This window comes from Ambystoma mexicanum, chromosome 3p (genome assembly GCF_040938575.1).
Source record: "Ambystoma mexicanum isolate Mex_15411 chromosome 3p, UKY_AmexF1_1, whole genome shotgun sequence".
In the NCBI taxonomy this organism is placed as follows: domain Eukaryota; kingdom Metazoa; phylum Chordata; class Amphibia; order Caudata; family Ambystomatidae; genus Ambystoma; species Ambystoma mexicanum.
Genome location: NC_090925.1, coordinates 810,784,075 through 810,801,010, shown reverse-complemented (window position 1 = coordinate 810,801,010; position 16,936 = coordinate 810,784,075). Strand labels below are relative to the sequence as shown.

At 48.4% G+C, this 16,936-nt stretch overlaps 1 protein-coding gene across 1 annotated transcript in view; it reads left to right on the top strand.

The window, feature by feature from the left end:
• The window catches only part of LOC138580922 (serine protease 27-like), a 241,614-nt gene that overhangs the window by 63,855 nt on the left and 160,823 nt on the right, over positions 1–16,936 (top strand). The window contains exon 4 of the mRNA XM_069651854.1: positions 15,115–15,389. Within this exon, the coding sequence (XP_069507955.1) occupies positions 15,115–15,389 (275 nt within the window). The remainder of the gene's footprint in view (positions 1–15,114; positions 15,390–16,936) is intronic.

The following is a 16,936-nucleotide window of genomic DNA, read 5'->3' as shown; positions in this document are numbered from 1 at the left end:
TCCAAGATTGTTTCTGAACCGGCACGCTTGTAATGAGGCCCAATGTCTCTTAAGAGGGCCTAGAGCAAGTGGCCAGCAGAGAAGCATGGAAAAGAAGAGGATCTCTGCCCTAGGTCTTTTGCTGTGGCCAGCAGAGAAGCATGGAAAAGAAGAGGATCTCTGCCCTAGGTCTTTTGCTGTGGCCAGCAGAGAAGCATGGAAAAGAAGAGGATCTCTGCCCTAGGTCTTTTGCTGTGGCCAGCAGAGAAGCATGGAAAAGAAGAGGATCTCTGCCCTAGGTCTTTTGCTGTGGCCAGCAGAGAAGCATGGAAAAGAAGAGGATCTCTGCCCTAGGTCTTTTGCTGTGGCCAGCAGAGAAGCATGGAAAAGATGAGGATCTCTGCCCTAGGTCTTTTGCTGTGGCCAGCGGAGAAGCATGGAAAAGAAGAGGATCTCTGCCCTAGGTCTTTTGCTGTGGCCAGCGGAGAAGCATGGAAAAGATGAGGATCTCTGCCCTAGGTCTTTTGCTGTGGCCAGCGGAGAAGCATGGAAAAGAAGAGGATCTCTGCCCTAGGTCTTTTGCTGTGGCCAGCGGAGAAGCATGGAAAAGAAGAGGATCTCTGCCCTAGGTCTTTTGCTGTGGCCAGCGGAGATGCATGGAAAAGATGAGGATCTCTGCCCTAGGTCTTTTGCTGTGGCCAGCGGAGAAGCATGGAAAAGAAGAGGATCTCTGCCCTAGGTCTTTTGCTGTGGCCAGCGGAGAAGCATGGAAAAGATGAGGATCTCTGCCCTAGGTCTTTTGCTGTGGCCAGCAGAGAAGCATGGAAAAGATGAGGATCTCTGCCCTAGGTCTTTTGCTGTGGCCAGCAGAGAAGCATGGAAAAGAAGAGGATCTCTGCCCTAGGTCTTTTGCTGTGGCCAGCAGAGAAGCATGGAAAAGAAGAGGATCTCTGCCCTAGGTCTTTTGCTGTGGCCAGCAGAGAAGCATGGAAAAGAAGAGGATCTCTGCCCTAGGTCTTTTGCTGTGGCCAGCAGAGAAGCATGGAAAAGAAGAGGATCTCTGCCCTAGGTCTTTTGCTGTGGCCAGCAGAGAAGCATGGAAAAGAAGAGGATCTCTGCCCTAGGTCTTTTGCTGACTCCAGATATCGTTATTCATATCAGCTAAATTGGAGAGCCACGGAGCCCACTTTTAAATACAGTGATACTGGTCAAGAACTCTTGGTGGCTATCTGCAAAAGGAAGAATTAAAGCATGAGGTTGGAGCGTGGGAACAGGTTAAGGCTTTTAACATGCCCTCTAAAGCAGGGATGAAGCTAGATGAAATTGATGCTGCTTAACCTGTGATACATGAGCTGGCTGACATGTCCTCCATGAGGGGCATGAGCTGGCTGACATGTCCTCCATGAGGGGCATGAGCTGGCTGACATGCCCTCCAGGAGGGGCATGAGCTGGCTGACATGTCCTCCAGGAGGGGCATGAGCTGGCTGACATGTCCTCCATGAGGGGCATGAGCTGGCTGACATGTCCTCCATGAGGGGCATGAGCTGGCTGACATGTCCTCCATGAGGGGCATGAGCTGGCTGACATGACCTCCAGGAGGGGCATGAGCTGGCTGACATGTCCTCCATGAGGGGCATGAGCTGGATGACATGTCCTCCATGAGGGGCATGAGCTGGCTGACATGTCCTCCATGAGGGGCATGAAAGGATCGGCATCATCCCACAAAAACCATAATGATGATTGTGAAGGGACGGGAGGACGGCTGATTCTGAGGGGCTAAGAATGATCACAGCTGGTCTTAAAGAGAGGAAACACGTGCAATGGCGGATGCAGGATTAGGTGGCAGAGGGAACATAGGACTCCCCTTTTCAGGCATTTTGTGTTGGTAATTGAGACAAGACACTTTGGGTTGCATTGGGGCATCATAAGCCCAATCCAAGCATATGGGTGATTTAGAATCCTCACACTCAAAAAATGCAAAGTTAACTAAACCAAATATTCTATGACGAGCTTCAGTGAATGGCGAGTTAGTGAAAAACAGTGATGTGTGATGAGAAATGTATATTAATCATTGGCTTTGGGTTAAAAGATGTAAGCAACCATTGCAGGTCTGAAACAGTGGTAGGGGGCGATGAATGTGAAGTAGCCAGTAAACTGGGGTGCAGGCGGTACCATCGCAATTCACCCCGGCCGTTTCACCATATTTTGTGACCCGCCATTTTACCACATTTTTGTGTGCCTTTTTTTTAGGGATAGAGAGGTGCGCCAGGTAAGGGTTTAGGTTTAAATGTGTTTTTGGCTAGGGGTCGGGAAGGGATAGGGAGAGAGTAGAAGAGGGATGCGGGGCTTTCCCCACACAAAACATACAGCAGAAAATGCAGTGAAACAGCCATGCTGGGGAGTTGTGCCAGACCCGCTGCAGCACACACTCTGTTCACTTTCTGTCCCTGGCACCTCCCCACAGACCATTGACCAAGGGGCTGCTATGCTATTGCGGGGCAAGCAGTGCTAAAGGGGATCTGGGGTACCAGTTGGTACCTACTGGTGACCCCCAAATGACGTCCATGAGAGCATGTATTTTATAGGTGAGAGCAATAACTATGAAACCGCATGCCATTAGACTCATACCCATTCATTGGCAGCCCAAGATGCCATTTGCCACCGATTTCCTGCGAAACCAGTCTAAAGCAGCAGGACAGATTTATCTGTGGAAGCGGCAGTTTGTCAGCACCAGTAAAGGCGCTGCAGGGTGACAGGCGTTTCCTTGACAGACTCTTTGACAAGGACCCACTGTTAGGTATCAGTATGGATTTTCAGTACTGTTTGTCCTCAGTCAAAAGAAATTGGTGTTTGGGTGACTCTATACCTTGGGACTGTCGAGGAAAGTAAACAACACGTCCCCACTAAACTTTGAAAAGTCTACTGAAGTAATTTTCAGAAGAAAATGGCTACCAAAGTAAGCTTTACAGAGAAAACGCATGCGAGCCTTGCTTTTGTCAAGGAGAAAATCCTTAAAATCTTACAATACTATGCGCATTTTGCTACCTTGGGGATTTGTAATATCACACAGAGGACTTGGCCTGCGGACCACTCTTCAATTGTATCAAATAGTTTCTCTGTAGCTTTCAATGACATCACATCACATTCTTAATGATATTTGATCACACTTCTACACAGTATTGTACGTTAATTGAACCCCTGGTTCCCAGCCCTGATACGTGCAAGGGTGCGCTCTTCCCTTCCCCAGAGCAGTGACAATCAATAAGAGAACCACCAACTTCACCCACCAGTCCATCTGCATAGGGAGCGGCGCACACCTGCCAAATTAAACTGCTGTTAACTGGAGTTCTTAGATTACCAATTGACCCAGACACTAGAGTGAATTCAATAGGAATCCCTATTGAATCCCTCTTTATTTATAAAAACTCTTTACCTTTAATACTTTCCCCTTTTTTATTCCCTAGGATTCCACTGGCCTGAGCTTTAACTAAATGGGGACATGCTACATGAGTTCACACTTCCTTGGAGGGGTTGCAGGGACCCTTACGGTGTGCCTGACGCAACAAAGCCCTTACCTAAACTCAGGTACCACACACATGGAGTGTGAGGCCAGAGGATGGCCTCTGTGGGTGGTCCCATCTCGCTAGGTGACCTCAGGCAGGCCGCCACACTCTCCTGCTACCTCACGCCAGGTTACCTCCCCTCTAGAACCTTTTTCAATGTAATGTCTTCAGATATATAACATCCTACCCCTGCTTAAATTTAAAACCTACATATCATTCCCCCTTAAAAACTCCTACGCCCTTCATAACATCCTACTTAACATTTATTAATTACATATATACATCTAACTACACATACATATACACATACAACATATATATCAACATATTTACTGCATATAAACACACACACAGCAGTCAGTCACCACCTTCACTTTTACTTTATTTACATCGCACACCACTGACCCTGAGGCTTAAGGGTACAGACAGAAACACACATTAAACATTGATGACAAACCCACTAACTGAGCACAAAATCTGCAACAGCAAATAGAAGGAGATGGAGCTCTTACTTTTTTCTCCAGTATTGGATCTTTCATGGATTCACATGCTTAGAATATTCCCCGTCGGCAGGGTTCCCAGTCTGTCGACGGGGAATATTCTAAGCATGTGAATCCATGAAAGATACCAATGCTGGAGAAATGGAGTTACAGGTAAGAAACTATTCCCATATGGCAAGTAGAAAGAGGTTATCTAAACAGCAGGGTCTGCGGCCTCTTTCTAAACATTACAGTGGGCGCAGCTCCCTAAGATCTGGCAGGATGGCATTCCAAGCCCTAGGGGGTACCACAGAGAAAGCTCATTTCTTCACTTTGATCAGTTTGCAGTCAAGCATTTTGAGCTGGTTGGTGTTATTTGATCTAAGAGTACGAGTACTTGATTTAATCAACAATGCTTCACTCAGATATAATGGACTAGTTCTCATCATACATGTGTGTACAATAAGCAAGAGCCTAAAGTCAACTTGCGCCTCCATAGGGAGCCAGTGCAAACTACACCTGGCTTCAGACACATGAACTCTCCTATTGAGGCCTGCAATCACTCTCACGGCACGGTTTCGTATGATTTGAACAATCTGATTTAGCTATACCTGCTGCAGTAGTCGATTTTGGACCCAATTATAGCTCTTGCAGTCTCACAATTAACTCTGGAGATATGGGAGCACATGTTCCCATATCTCCAGGGGATATGGGAACTGTACCAGCAGCTTGATATAATATGTGGAGGATGAGACCAGGCTGCTCACGTGGGCCCTCATATTTAGATTTTGATCAAAGTAGACCCCCAGTGCTTTCACTTTTTCTTTAGTTTTAATATTGCATCTTGCAACTCGGAAATGGGTGTAATCTGTTCCCATTTCAAATGTTTTGCGTCTGGGCCAATCACCATAAGCTGTCTTTCCTGTGTTAAGTGCTAGACCGTTATAGGCCATCCAAGATTGAATCAGTCCATATATCTTATTAATGGTTTTAACATCCTCTAGATACTTGCCAGATAGTGGGAATACACATTGTGTGTCATCAGCGTGATTAGTAAAAGAAGCAACCTTACTTTCTTCTAGTATGTTGAGGAAGGGCACTGTTAGGAAAGATTTCCATTTCATGTGTAATTTTCCATCCAGTTGTGAGCCCCCCATCTTTTTGCTGATTTTGAACACCATAGTCTGACTTTGCCAGAGGAGCACATCTGTCTGCTTCACTCCTCTGGGCTTTTCGCTCACTTGTTATGGGGAAACTGACATGCCCTTGAGAAGTCAGTACTGGGAGACTTCGTTTCCCTTAGTCCTTGTTATTGTTGCAACATTTCTGCAAGTGCACAATGTACCTTCCAACATAGTGCACTTGGGTCTTCCTGTCATTTCTAAAGGCCCTAGTAACTCTCGCTGGATTTTTTAGAAGTGCAGATGTGCCTTGGACAGGGCTGGTGGAAGCTTATCATTTCACATATTTTTAATCCTTTTTTGCCAGGTAAACCACGATTACCGCGTTTGGCACGGTTAGTTGGCCTGGCACCAAAATGGCCATGCCGCGAGGTTCTTTGTCCTGTCCTTTGGTCATCTTGTCCCTTCATCTTCCCCAGGTCGAGCCGACCCGGGTCTGTCCTTATTTGGTGATGCATTTTCCAGCGAAGCGCCAAGCTATCACTGGCTACTGCATGCCTTGTGTGTGCTCCCCCAGGATGTAGGCTGGAACATCTGGTACCAATACACATCCTGGGTACCAGAGAGTCTGGAGTGCTGTGAATGTCTGGGACCACCATGGTCCATGATTGGTCCACGTATGGTGTGCTTGTATGTGAGCAGATCTCCCATTGTGTCCTCTTCGTTTTGGCGCAAAGGAGATTCTGGATAAGAGAAGGCTCCAAACACCCATGCCATGTCGATCTCTGGAGTTCTCACCGAACGCAGGATAGGATCCAAGTATCCTGAAACTAAGAAGCCACGTCGAGGAACCGCTGGTGACCCGCTGGAAGTGTCCCTGGGCCATCCAGTGGACTGACCAGCTTGCGCAGACGTTTTGCTCTCAGCCCGCCGCCGTTTTGAGGAGGCCCTTGAAACTTGCCACATCGCAAGCTCTATGTACACGGCACTCTCACACTGAATTTCGTATACTTGGCATTCCCAGGTCTGCAGTAAAGTGAGTGCGCCGGAACCAGAGTATACGTGGTTGCCGTGTCGCCCAGCCGTGGTGCCGAACTTTGCAAGTTCATTGTGGATGTGGTCCTCTGTGCCCTGAAGCCTGCTGCAGCAGAACTGGCCTGATCCATCCACCAGGAGTGGAGAAATCGCCACTGTCCCGTAGGGGAATCAACACTGTATCTTCATCGCTGAAAGCCGCAGAGCTGGGAAATTGCCACAGACAAACCTGCGACCGAAGTGGACTTGACCGCCGAAGTCTGGTCCGGAGTGCGCTGGGCACTGGTGAGTAATAACAACCCTTGCCAGTGGCCCCTAGCGCATGCATCAATTTTTACGCATGAGTGGCCCCTGGGGGCCCCTCTCCTTTCTACTGCTAGTGCAAAATAGCGTACCATTCCCAACTCGTGGAATCGACTCTGCCCTCAAGTGGAGGCCCTCCTCGAATAGTGGGAACCTATTCTGCATCACCTCACCTACCTTCCTGAGCCTCTACAGCCCCTACAAAAGACCCTACTTTGCCCATTTGAACTACCGCATGCGTAAAGCTTGCAAGTACATTTGAGCATTAGGCTCCTCTCATTTTAGGGACTGGACTGCCTTTCAGTTAGATTTGTATTTGATGCAGAAGGGCCTAAGGACTATTTGCACTGCCTGTTTCCTTCCCTGTGTAGGTTGTGGACTCATTGGTGCAATTCACCCTTAAGACCCCATTGGTCTTGTATACATGTGTATAGATAGGATTGTGTTGGTTTGATAGTATTACTGTGATTTTTCTACTGTGTGTTGAATTGCAAAGGCCTTGGAATACATGCATTTGTATTTTTGATATATATTCAGCTGTCTGGGAGTGATTTGTAAGTGTCCTTTACTCTGTGTGCTCATTGAGGTCTTTCAGTCACCCTTGGCCCTCCTGAGACTTAGTCTTGACCGCCGCCATAGCTACCTTCATTGGTCTGGCTTCCAAGAAGCTAGGCTGGCCTCCGAACCTCTGTCCGCCAGGTCACAGTTCAGAAATCCTTCTTAAATTGTTGTACATCGGTGGGATAGGACTGAAGGCATCCAGTGTTGCACACTAGTGAAGGCATTTCAGATTCCCCCTAACCAGGACACATAGTGAACTTTGAAGTGATAACTGTAAAAGGACATAGACCTATCTAACATAATGGAAACACGCACCTTGTTAACCTTAAATGCTTCCAAATCAGAAACATTGAGAAAGATGTGTACTGAGAGAGGTTTACCTGCTCAAGGTAGACAAATGGAAATGATCCAGAAAATCATGGAATGGCAAGAGATGCAACTCAGTGCCATAGCTTCTGATGAACGTGCAGACGGAGGTGGGGCTGCTCCGACTGACAGAACTGACAGTTCTGTCGCTGCCCTCATTCATGACACCGATGAGGACTTAGATGAAATTATGTCCAATGCTTCCTCTGCAAACTCTGATGATGAGGCCCTGTTGGAATTCAAGAAGCAAGAGCTACTGTTTAGGCAGAAGGAGCTTTGGTCCGGTCTTTGCATTGACAACGAAAGCATCGACAGCCAAACCATCTAAAAAAAGCATTTTTTTTTATAAGATTTTTTTTATGGGGGGGGGTCCTCCTCAACCCCCCTTTTTTAACCTTTAAACCCCATTTTTATTAAACTAAACCCTTTACCATCTTAAAAAATGCATTAGATGTTTTTTTTAGATGCTTTTTTTTAGATGGTTTGGCTGTCGAAGCTTTGGTTGTCAATGCAATGACCGGATACCAGTTGAAATAGCTGCATTGCTGTTGGCTTCAGATGTTGGGGAGGAGGAGTCAGAACCTCTCCATGACCTGTTCCAGGGCAGTCCTTCAGACAGCTCTATTAAGGATGCCTAAGTGGCCCCTCACCTGACTTCTGATCAACAGGCTGAGGTAAAAGGTTTGCTGAGACAATTTTCCCCCCTGTTCTCACAGTCCCCTGTTTTAACACCCTGGTGCAAACATGATATCGACACAGGAGACAGTGTACCTTCCAAAAGTAGGCGCTACAGGATGTCAAACAAAGTAAGGTCTTACATTAAGACAGAGGTCAACATGATGTTGGATCTCGGGGTGATTGAACCCTCCAGTAGTCCTTGGTCCAGCCCTGTGGTTTTGGTTCCAAAGGCAGCTACTTCGGAATTGAGGTTCTGTGTAGATTACAGGGCTCTGAATGCTGTCACCAAGACAGATGCACACCCCTTATCTAGAACAGATGAGCTGGTGGATACTTTGGGTGCCTCCAAATACCTCAGCAGATTTCACCTCACTGCAGGCTAATGGCAAATAGCCCTTGCAGAACATGCCAAGGAGAAGACAGCTTTCTCAACACCAGAAGGTCTTTACCAGTTCAGAGTAATGCCTTTTGGGTTGAAGAATGCCCCTGCCACATTCCAGAGGCTTGCGAATCATGTCCTTAATGGGTTGGATGAATTATGTCTTGCATATCTGGATGATATAGCAGTTTTCAGTGCCACCTGGGAGGATCATGTGAAACAGCTCCAGCTCGTGCTGCAGGCTCTTCAGAAGGCCCACCTGACCATAAAGGCCAGTAAGTGCCGGATTGGGCAAGGATCAGTGGTCTACCTTGGACATGAAGTAGGTGGAGGGAGGATACAGCCTCTACCCAGTAAAGTACAAGCAGTACAAAACTGGCCTACCCCCACTACTCAGACCCAAGTGACAGCCTTTTTAGGACTCACTGGATACTATAGGAATTTCATGGCAGACTATGGCACCATAGCTGCCCCTCTGACTGCTCTCACCACTCCTAAGAAACCCAAGAAGGTAACTTGGTCTGAAGAGTGTGGGAAGGCCTTCAATGGCTTAAAGGACTCCTTGTGCCAGGCCCCTGTTCTCAGGGCCCCTGATTACCAAAGAGCTTTTAATGTGCAGACAGATGCCTCTGACACTGGGATAGAAGCTGTACTGTCACAAGTACATGAGAAGGGTAAGGAACGCCCTATTGGCTTCATTAGTCGCCAGTTTAAGGACAGAGAACACAGATGGTCCACAGTAGAGAAAAAATGTTTCTCTGTTGTGTGGGCCCTAAGGAAGCTGTGGCCCTACCCCTATGGGACCCACTTCACTGTGCAAGCTGACCATAAACCCTTAAAGTGGCTAATGAACACGAAGGGAGAGAATCCAAAGTTCCTCAGGTGGTCCATAGGTCTGCAAGGCTTTGACTTCACTATTGGGCATAGGCCAGGTGTCCAATATAGCAATGCTGATGGGTTGTCCAGAATGTTTAACCGACCTGAACAAAAAACTCATCCAGGGGTGGATTAGTTCCCCCTGTCCTTAGGTCTGGGAGGGGCGACTGTTAGGCAAGATTTCCATTTCATGTGTAATTTTCCCTCCAGTTGTGAACCCCCCAACTTTTTGCTGATTTTGAACACCATAGTCTGAATTTGCCAGAGGAGCACAGCCTTCTGCTGCACTCCTCTGGGCTTTTCGCCCACTTGTTATTGGGAAACTGACATGCCCTTAAAACAGTCAGTACAGGGAGACTTTGTTTCCCTTAGTCCTTGTTAATGTTGCAACCTTTCTGCACATGTTGCAAGTGCACAATGTACCTTCCAGTATAGTGCACTTGGGTCTTCCTGTAATTTCTAAAGGCCCTAGTAACTCTCGCTGCATTTTTTAGGAGAAGTGCAGATGTGCCTTGGACAGGGCTGGTGGCAGCTTATCATTTCGTATATTTTTAACCCTTTCTTGCCAGGTGAACCGCGATTACTGCATTTGGCACGGTTAGGTGGTCTGGCTCCAAAATGGCCACACCATGAGGTTCTTTGTCTTGTCCTTTGGCCATCTTGCCCTTTCAACTTCCCCAGGTCGAACCGCCTGGTCAGTCCTTATTTGGTCATGCATTTTCCCTCAAAGCGCCAAGCTTTCGCAGGCTTCTGCATGCTTTGTCTGCACGCCCCCAGGATATAGGCTGGAACGTCTGGTTCCAATAAACATCCTGGGTGCCAGAGAGTCTGGAGTGCTGTGAATGCCTGGGACCACTGTGGTCCATGATTGGTTCACGTATGGTGTGCTTGTATGTGAGCAGATCTCCCATTGGGTCCTCTTCGTTTTGGCACAAAGAAGATTCTGGATAAGAGAAGGCTCCAAACACCCATGCCATGTCAATCTCTGGAGTTCTCACTGAACGAAGGATAGGATCCAAGTATCATGAAACTAAGAAGCCGAGTCTAGGAACCGCTGGTGACCCGCTGGAAGGTTTGGCACCCTGAGCCTGCTGTGTGTCGTCCCGCTGCACCCCTCTGCATCTGTGTGCCCCCCATGAGTGTCCGTGTGCCCCCATGCCCCCGTGAGTGTCTGTGAGCACCCCCTTGCCCCTCGTGAACTGCCTGTCTGCCCCCTCCCTCCTCCATGAATCCCCCTTCTTTTGCCTCCTTCCTACTCTTCACCCCACTATATTCTCCCTCCTCTCCTACTTGTCCCTCCTCCCCGCCCCTTGCTCCCCCTTGTTAACTTCCAGCATTACCTCAACTGCCGTAAAGTATCGTAAATCCATAGCTGCCGGTCTTTTTCAGCCACCTTGCCCCCCCCCCCACCTCTATCCCCCCCTTTTCCTTTTTCCTTTTCCTGTTAAGCCCGGCACTATCCCAATTGCCAACAGGCATAGTAATCATAGCTGCCTGGCTTCGCAGCCTCCCTGCCCTCCCCTCCTCCTCCCCCTATCTTTCATTGTCCTTTGCACTTACTCTTATCATTTGTCCCGTGACTTTTGATAGCAGCTTGTCTGTCTCCCCTCCTTCCCTCCTTGTCTTCTCCGACAACCCCCCGCTCTATGGAATTTGTCTCTGACCTATTTTGACAGTAGCTTGTTTTGTTCCTCTCCTTCTCCCTCACTCCATTCCCCCCCTCCCCTTCCTCATGTATACTTCATGCACTACATCAATTGTCGTCAGGCAAAGTGATGTTACTGCTTGTTTTGTTCTCCTTCTTTTCCCTTCCCTCTTTGCCTTATTTGTTCCATGCACTTGCACTATCCAAAGTGTCGCCAGGCCAATTACGATAGTTATTTTTCACATTCTCTATTGTTTCAAGGACTTTAAGAATGTAACTGTTTTTTCCCATGTTCCCTCCCTCCTTGAAGCGCTTTGAAACACATTGTGTATAGGCGCTATATAAATAAACAATCAAATCAAATCTGATCGTCCTAGAATGTTTGCAAAGGGGCTTTGACCCATTGGAATAGTGGGATCAACTATTCTCAGCACCTTCATCTTAACCTGCATGTAAGCCTTTTCGGAAGTGTCCCTGGGCCATCCAGTGGACAGACCAGCTTGCGCAGACGTTTTGCTCTGAGACCGCCGGCACATCGCAAGTTCTCTGTTCACGGCACTGTCACACCGAATTTCGTGCGCTTGGCATTCCCAGGTCTGGAGTAAAGTGAGTGCGCCCAAACCGGAGAATACGCAGTTGCCGTGTCGCCCAGCCGTGGTGACGAACTTTGCAAGTTCATTGTGTATGTGGTCCTCTGTGCCCTGAAGCCTGCTGCAGCGGAACTGGCCTGCTGCATCCACCAGGAGCGGAGAAATCGCCACCGTCCCATAGGGGAATCAACGCTGTACCTTCGTCGCTGAAAGCCGCAGAGCCGCAAAATTGCCACAGTCTAACCTGCGACCGAAGTGGACTCGACCTCCAAAATTTGGTCCGGAGTGCGCTGGGCACTGGTGAGTAATAACAACCCTTGGCGGTGGCCCCTAGCGCATGCATCCATTTTTACGCATGAGTGGCCCCTGGGGCCCCTCTCCTTTCTACTGCTCCTGCGAACTAACAAACCATTCCCAACTCTTGGAATCGACTCTTCCCTCACATGGAGGCCCTCCTCGAATAGTGGGAACCTATTCTGCATCGCCTCACCTACCTTCCTGAGCTGCTACAGCCCCTACAAAAGACCCTACTTTGCCCATTTGAACTACTGCGTGCGTAAAGCTTGCAAGTACATTTCAGCATTAGGCTCCTCTCATTTTAGGGACTGGACCGCCTTTCAGTTAGATTTGTATTTGATGCAGAAGGGCATAAGGACTATTTGCACTGCCTGTTTCCTTCACTGCATAGGTTGTGGACCCATTGGTGCAATTCACCCTTTAGACCCCATTGGTCTTGTATATATGTGTATAGATAGGATTGTGTTGGCTTGATAGTATTACTGTGATTTCTCTACTGTGTGTTGAATTGCAAAGGCCTTGGAATAGATGTATTTGTATTTTTTATATATATGCACCTGTCTGGGAGTGTTTTGTAAGTGTCCTTTACTCTGTGTGCTCATTGAGGTCTTTCAGTCACCCTCACCCCTCCTGAGACCTAGGGCCTCATCACGACCCAGGCGGTAAGTTACCGCCTGGGCCGTGACTTTACCACCATGGCGTAAACTACGTTTACGCCATGGTGGTTGGCGGACTTACCGCCCCATTCCGACCTTGGCGGGGCGGTAAGTCCCCAATCCCCATTTACCCTTCCCCATTCCCATTTTTGCCCCATAGGGCATAATGGGAGTGGGGAAGGCGTTAATTACGCCACCGTAAATTACGGTGGCGTAATTAACTCCATGGTCCCTTAGCGCCATGGATTTTAACACCTGCTAAAAGCAGGTGTTAAGTCCGCCATGGCGCTAAGGGACCTCGTACTCAGGCGCTAAGGGTCGGCGCTGTTTACGGCGCCGTAAAACCCTTACCGCCTGAGTTGTAATGAGGCCCCTAGTCTTGACCGCTGCCATAGCTACCTTGATTGGTCTGGCTTGTCCAGAAGGTTACCCTGTACCAAGAAACTAGGCTGGCCTCCTGAACCTCTGCCCACCAGGTCAGAGTTCAGAAATCCATCTTAACAGGCACAGTAAAGATATTATACAAAGAGTGTGATAAACACGCCCCTGAGGCACACCATGAGTCAGAAGATCGGTTCAGCTAATGCGACCTTACTACTAACTGTGCACCAGCGGTTACTTAGAAAAGACTTAATCTAGAGGGCAACATCAGTCGGGAAGTCAGACACTTCCCTTAACCTGGTGATCAACAAAGTGTGGTCCACCAGGTCAAGGGCAGTAGAAAGATCCAACAGCATCAACACAGCCGTCTGCTCTTTGTCCATGATCCGAAGCAATCTAGACTTAAGATCAAGCAAAGCTGTTTCAGTGCAATCATTTTCCCTGATGCCCGATTGTCACTTATTCAGAATCCTGTTAATCTTCAAGTGTGTCATAACTTGCATATATGCTACACGATCCAGGATCTTCACAGTACCTTCATGGGTCCGTCCTTGGTGGCTCTGAAGGGCTGGCTTCAGGGCTGGGGTCAGGGACTTGTTGTAGTGCTGGCTAACTGCTGGTGGCAGTGCTGGCTGGGGCCACTCCCCTGATGATGAATCATGGCACCTGGCCCCTCTTCTTTCGTCAGGTTGCCCTGTCTACCATATGGTGCTTCCTGCACTCATTGTGCAGTCCACGCTTCCTTGGGTCTTCTAGGCTCCCTCCTGCATGAATGTGGGTCAGTCAACTTTCACTGCCGTCCCTGTGGCATCTTTGGTTTCTTCAGCTAGTCCCCATTGGTGTGGCAGCCATCAGCGATCACTGCCGCACCTGCATCATTCACTAAAGGGGGGCCCACCCACACTCACCACCACACCAGTGGCTTAATTTAAATCTTCCGGGTGACCCCGTCAGCATGAGGGCCGCTCCACATCATCGCTGCAGCCCGTGCCAACCATTACTGCATCAAACAGCGTCCTCTGTGCCGGGGGAACACTGCTGCTTTCACTGCGGCTCCCACAGCCATCTTGACTTCAGGTGTCGTCCTCGTGGCATTGGGGATGCCGCCTCTTTCACTGCCATGTGCCGTTGCCACCTGAAGCACGTCATTAGATGCAGGTGGCGGGCCGCTGGCCTTCACCCTGGCTGCTCCGCTGGCAGCCAGAGGCTTTCCTTCACCAGGGCTGCCCAACGAGCAGCCCAAGACGTCCTCCCTCCTGCTCCTCACCCGGGCTGGCTGGTGAGCCAGTCTAGAACTTTACATCACTGCATCACCCTCCTGTTTGGAGCGGACTTCCCCGCTCTTCACCTCCCGGGCTGCGTCTGACATACACAGCCTGTGTAGCCTTTTATGAAGAGCCCACTGGCCATGAGACAGACCGACAGGCTCATGGGTGGGCAGCCTGGTCTGGGCTTCACCCTTCCCATGGCCTGGGCTATTCCTATTCAGCCCAGGCAGCACCCTGCATGCTGCCGGGCCCTTGATAACGCTGGGCTGGTCCGGTCTGGGCCCGGGCAGGCCGACACCTTCCACAGCCCGCAGGGCAGCCCAGCTGCCTTGGCATTATCAGCTCGGCCCTTGGCTTACTCTCTGGGCGGCTCCCCAATGCACTGGATGGCTCCACATATGGATTTAGGCCCTTAGAGGCAACAGCCCCCAGGTAAGTCTTTTCTTTTTTCTCTGCTGTCTTTTTACTCTTTCTTTTCCTAACTGTCCTCTGCAAACGTTTTCATTTCAATTCTCTCTGGCTTCTTTTCTCCCCTGCCGAGCCCATTCGTGGGCGGGGGAGTTCTGTTTCATTGGTATTGTCTTCGTTTTTTTAATTCCTTCTCCTAAAAATTCCATCCAGCCCCATGGTGGGCTGGATGGACTATTCCAAAGTATAGACACACACACACACGCAGAAATAATGAAAACACACTACACATTTTATAAAATGCTTTTATTACTCTGGTGTCTGCGTCTTTATTTCTAAGTGTTCCCTTTGGGGACAAGCATGTAGACCTTACTCACCTGGCCCCGTGCGGCCATATGTTACATAATGTACTCTGTGATGCTTTAATGGACTTTGTAATGCAGATAATTTCTAAACTCAATTTTATGAATTGACTGCAACTTCACTCTGGAGAGATTTACTCATTTTAACTCTGCTTGTCTTTTTTCAGGCCCTACTATTCCCCCAATGATTTCAAGGTGGTTTTGGGAATAGGACAGCTGTCGGAATCGAACCCGCACAGGGCCAGTTCTCTGGTGAAGAGCGTGAATATCAGCCCTCTATTCCAAGGAACACCAGCAGGAGGCGATATCGCATTACTCGAGCTGGAAACGCCACTGGTCTTCACAGGTTATGTCCTTCCCGTGTGCCTGCCGGACACCTCGGTCCACTTTGAATCTGGGAAGAAATGCTGGCTCGCTGGCTGGGGCTCAGTTACATCAACCGGTAAGAGAGAAGCATGGGTGGACTCACTAACCACATGCCAGGCAACAACAACAACAAAAAGGAGTCCAATAACAAAAATAGTCATGATACTACATTTAAGGGGCAAATAATGCCTGAAATGAGAAACAATCAATAGCGTATGGGTTCTCCCTGGCCAGTAGTGTGTGTTTTGGGGGGCAGGTACTCAGTAACAAAATCAACAACAAAAAATAGATCCTCATGGTTGTGTAATGGTGAATCCACCTACTCTTTAGCAGGTGCAAATCTCAGGCAGATTCCATAGGAATCCATTGGCTTTACGACTCCATGAAAATCACAAGCAGGTTGGAAACCGGGAACTCTTCCAAAATGCAGGAGGAAAGCAACGCGAATTTGCAGACTCAACTTTGGAACCCTTCCACGCCTTGAAAGGGCACGAAAATGGGCTTGAGTGCAAAATTGAGGCGTAATAGCATTGCGCCTTGCTTTCACGCTTTCATTTTGCGCTCCGCTCATTGTAAACGACCGCCATTGTATTCGTTTGCCATATTCTGATTATTGCCTTTTTTCAGGCGTAAGGAATATTTGTGACACTTGGTGGCACATGTTGCATTGTGAAGCTCGCTTAGCTTGTACATAGGTAAAAAAGATGGACAGGCTTTAAAAGACAACTTTATAGGTGGGCAGCAGGGGTGTTGCTAGGTCTGGAAAAGACCCTGGGCTACGCTAATGTCGGAACTGTCGGGACTGGGGGCTAGCTATAGCCTTTTGGCGGTAGCTCCTGAGATTCTATCTGTGGCTACAACCAAAAGACCAGGGGCTATAGCCCCCTTAGCCCCCCCCCCCCCCCGAGCAATGCCTCTGTAGGTAGGTGGGCATCATTAGTTCTGTCCCAAGAATATATGGGGAATGGCTGGCGAATGGCAACGTTTAGAGCATACGCGGAAAGCAATGTTGCTCAAAAGGGCACCCACTTTACAGGAGTTTTGGAGCTTCTGCCCCAGGGTATGTTTTAGAAAATGGATGAAAAGGGCCTGATTCACAGAACGTTTTCCTATGGGATTGCGCCATTATAAAACACTTTGATGAATCATGTTCTGTTTGAAAGTACATCGGGCCAGTTACACAGTCAAAACACAATCAATTCAACTTAACTGGGTGGGCTCCGCGCCAATGGATTTCTAGGAAACGTTTTGCCAATTGGTACAAAGCTCATTGAAAACTGTATATGGTCTAAATGTACTTTCTTCTTCCGCAATGATTGTTTGATGAAATCATTGAGCAATGATGGATTCGAAGTTTTCGCTCAAACAATCTCAAGTAAATTAGTGGCACACGGCGACTTTTGAAACAGACTAGATCAGTTACCTTGGTCAAAATGTGACTGTTTCATAGACAGTCTCTTTTGAGATATGGGACATTTTTATTTGGGAATTTGTGCGAAACTTAGAGGCAAATGGTGCGTTATAAGTTGCGTTGGGATTGCATGCTTATTACAGCACACATGTAAATCAAACATTACAAGATGGTCGGTTGTTTTCCTCCACCTTATGTTTTGGGGAAAAGGC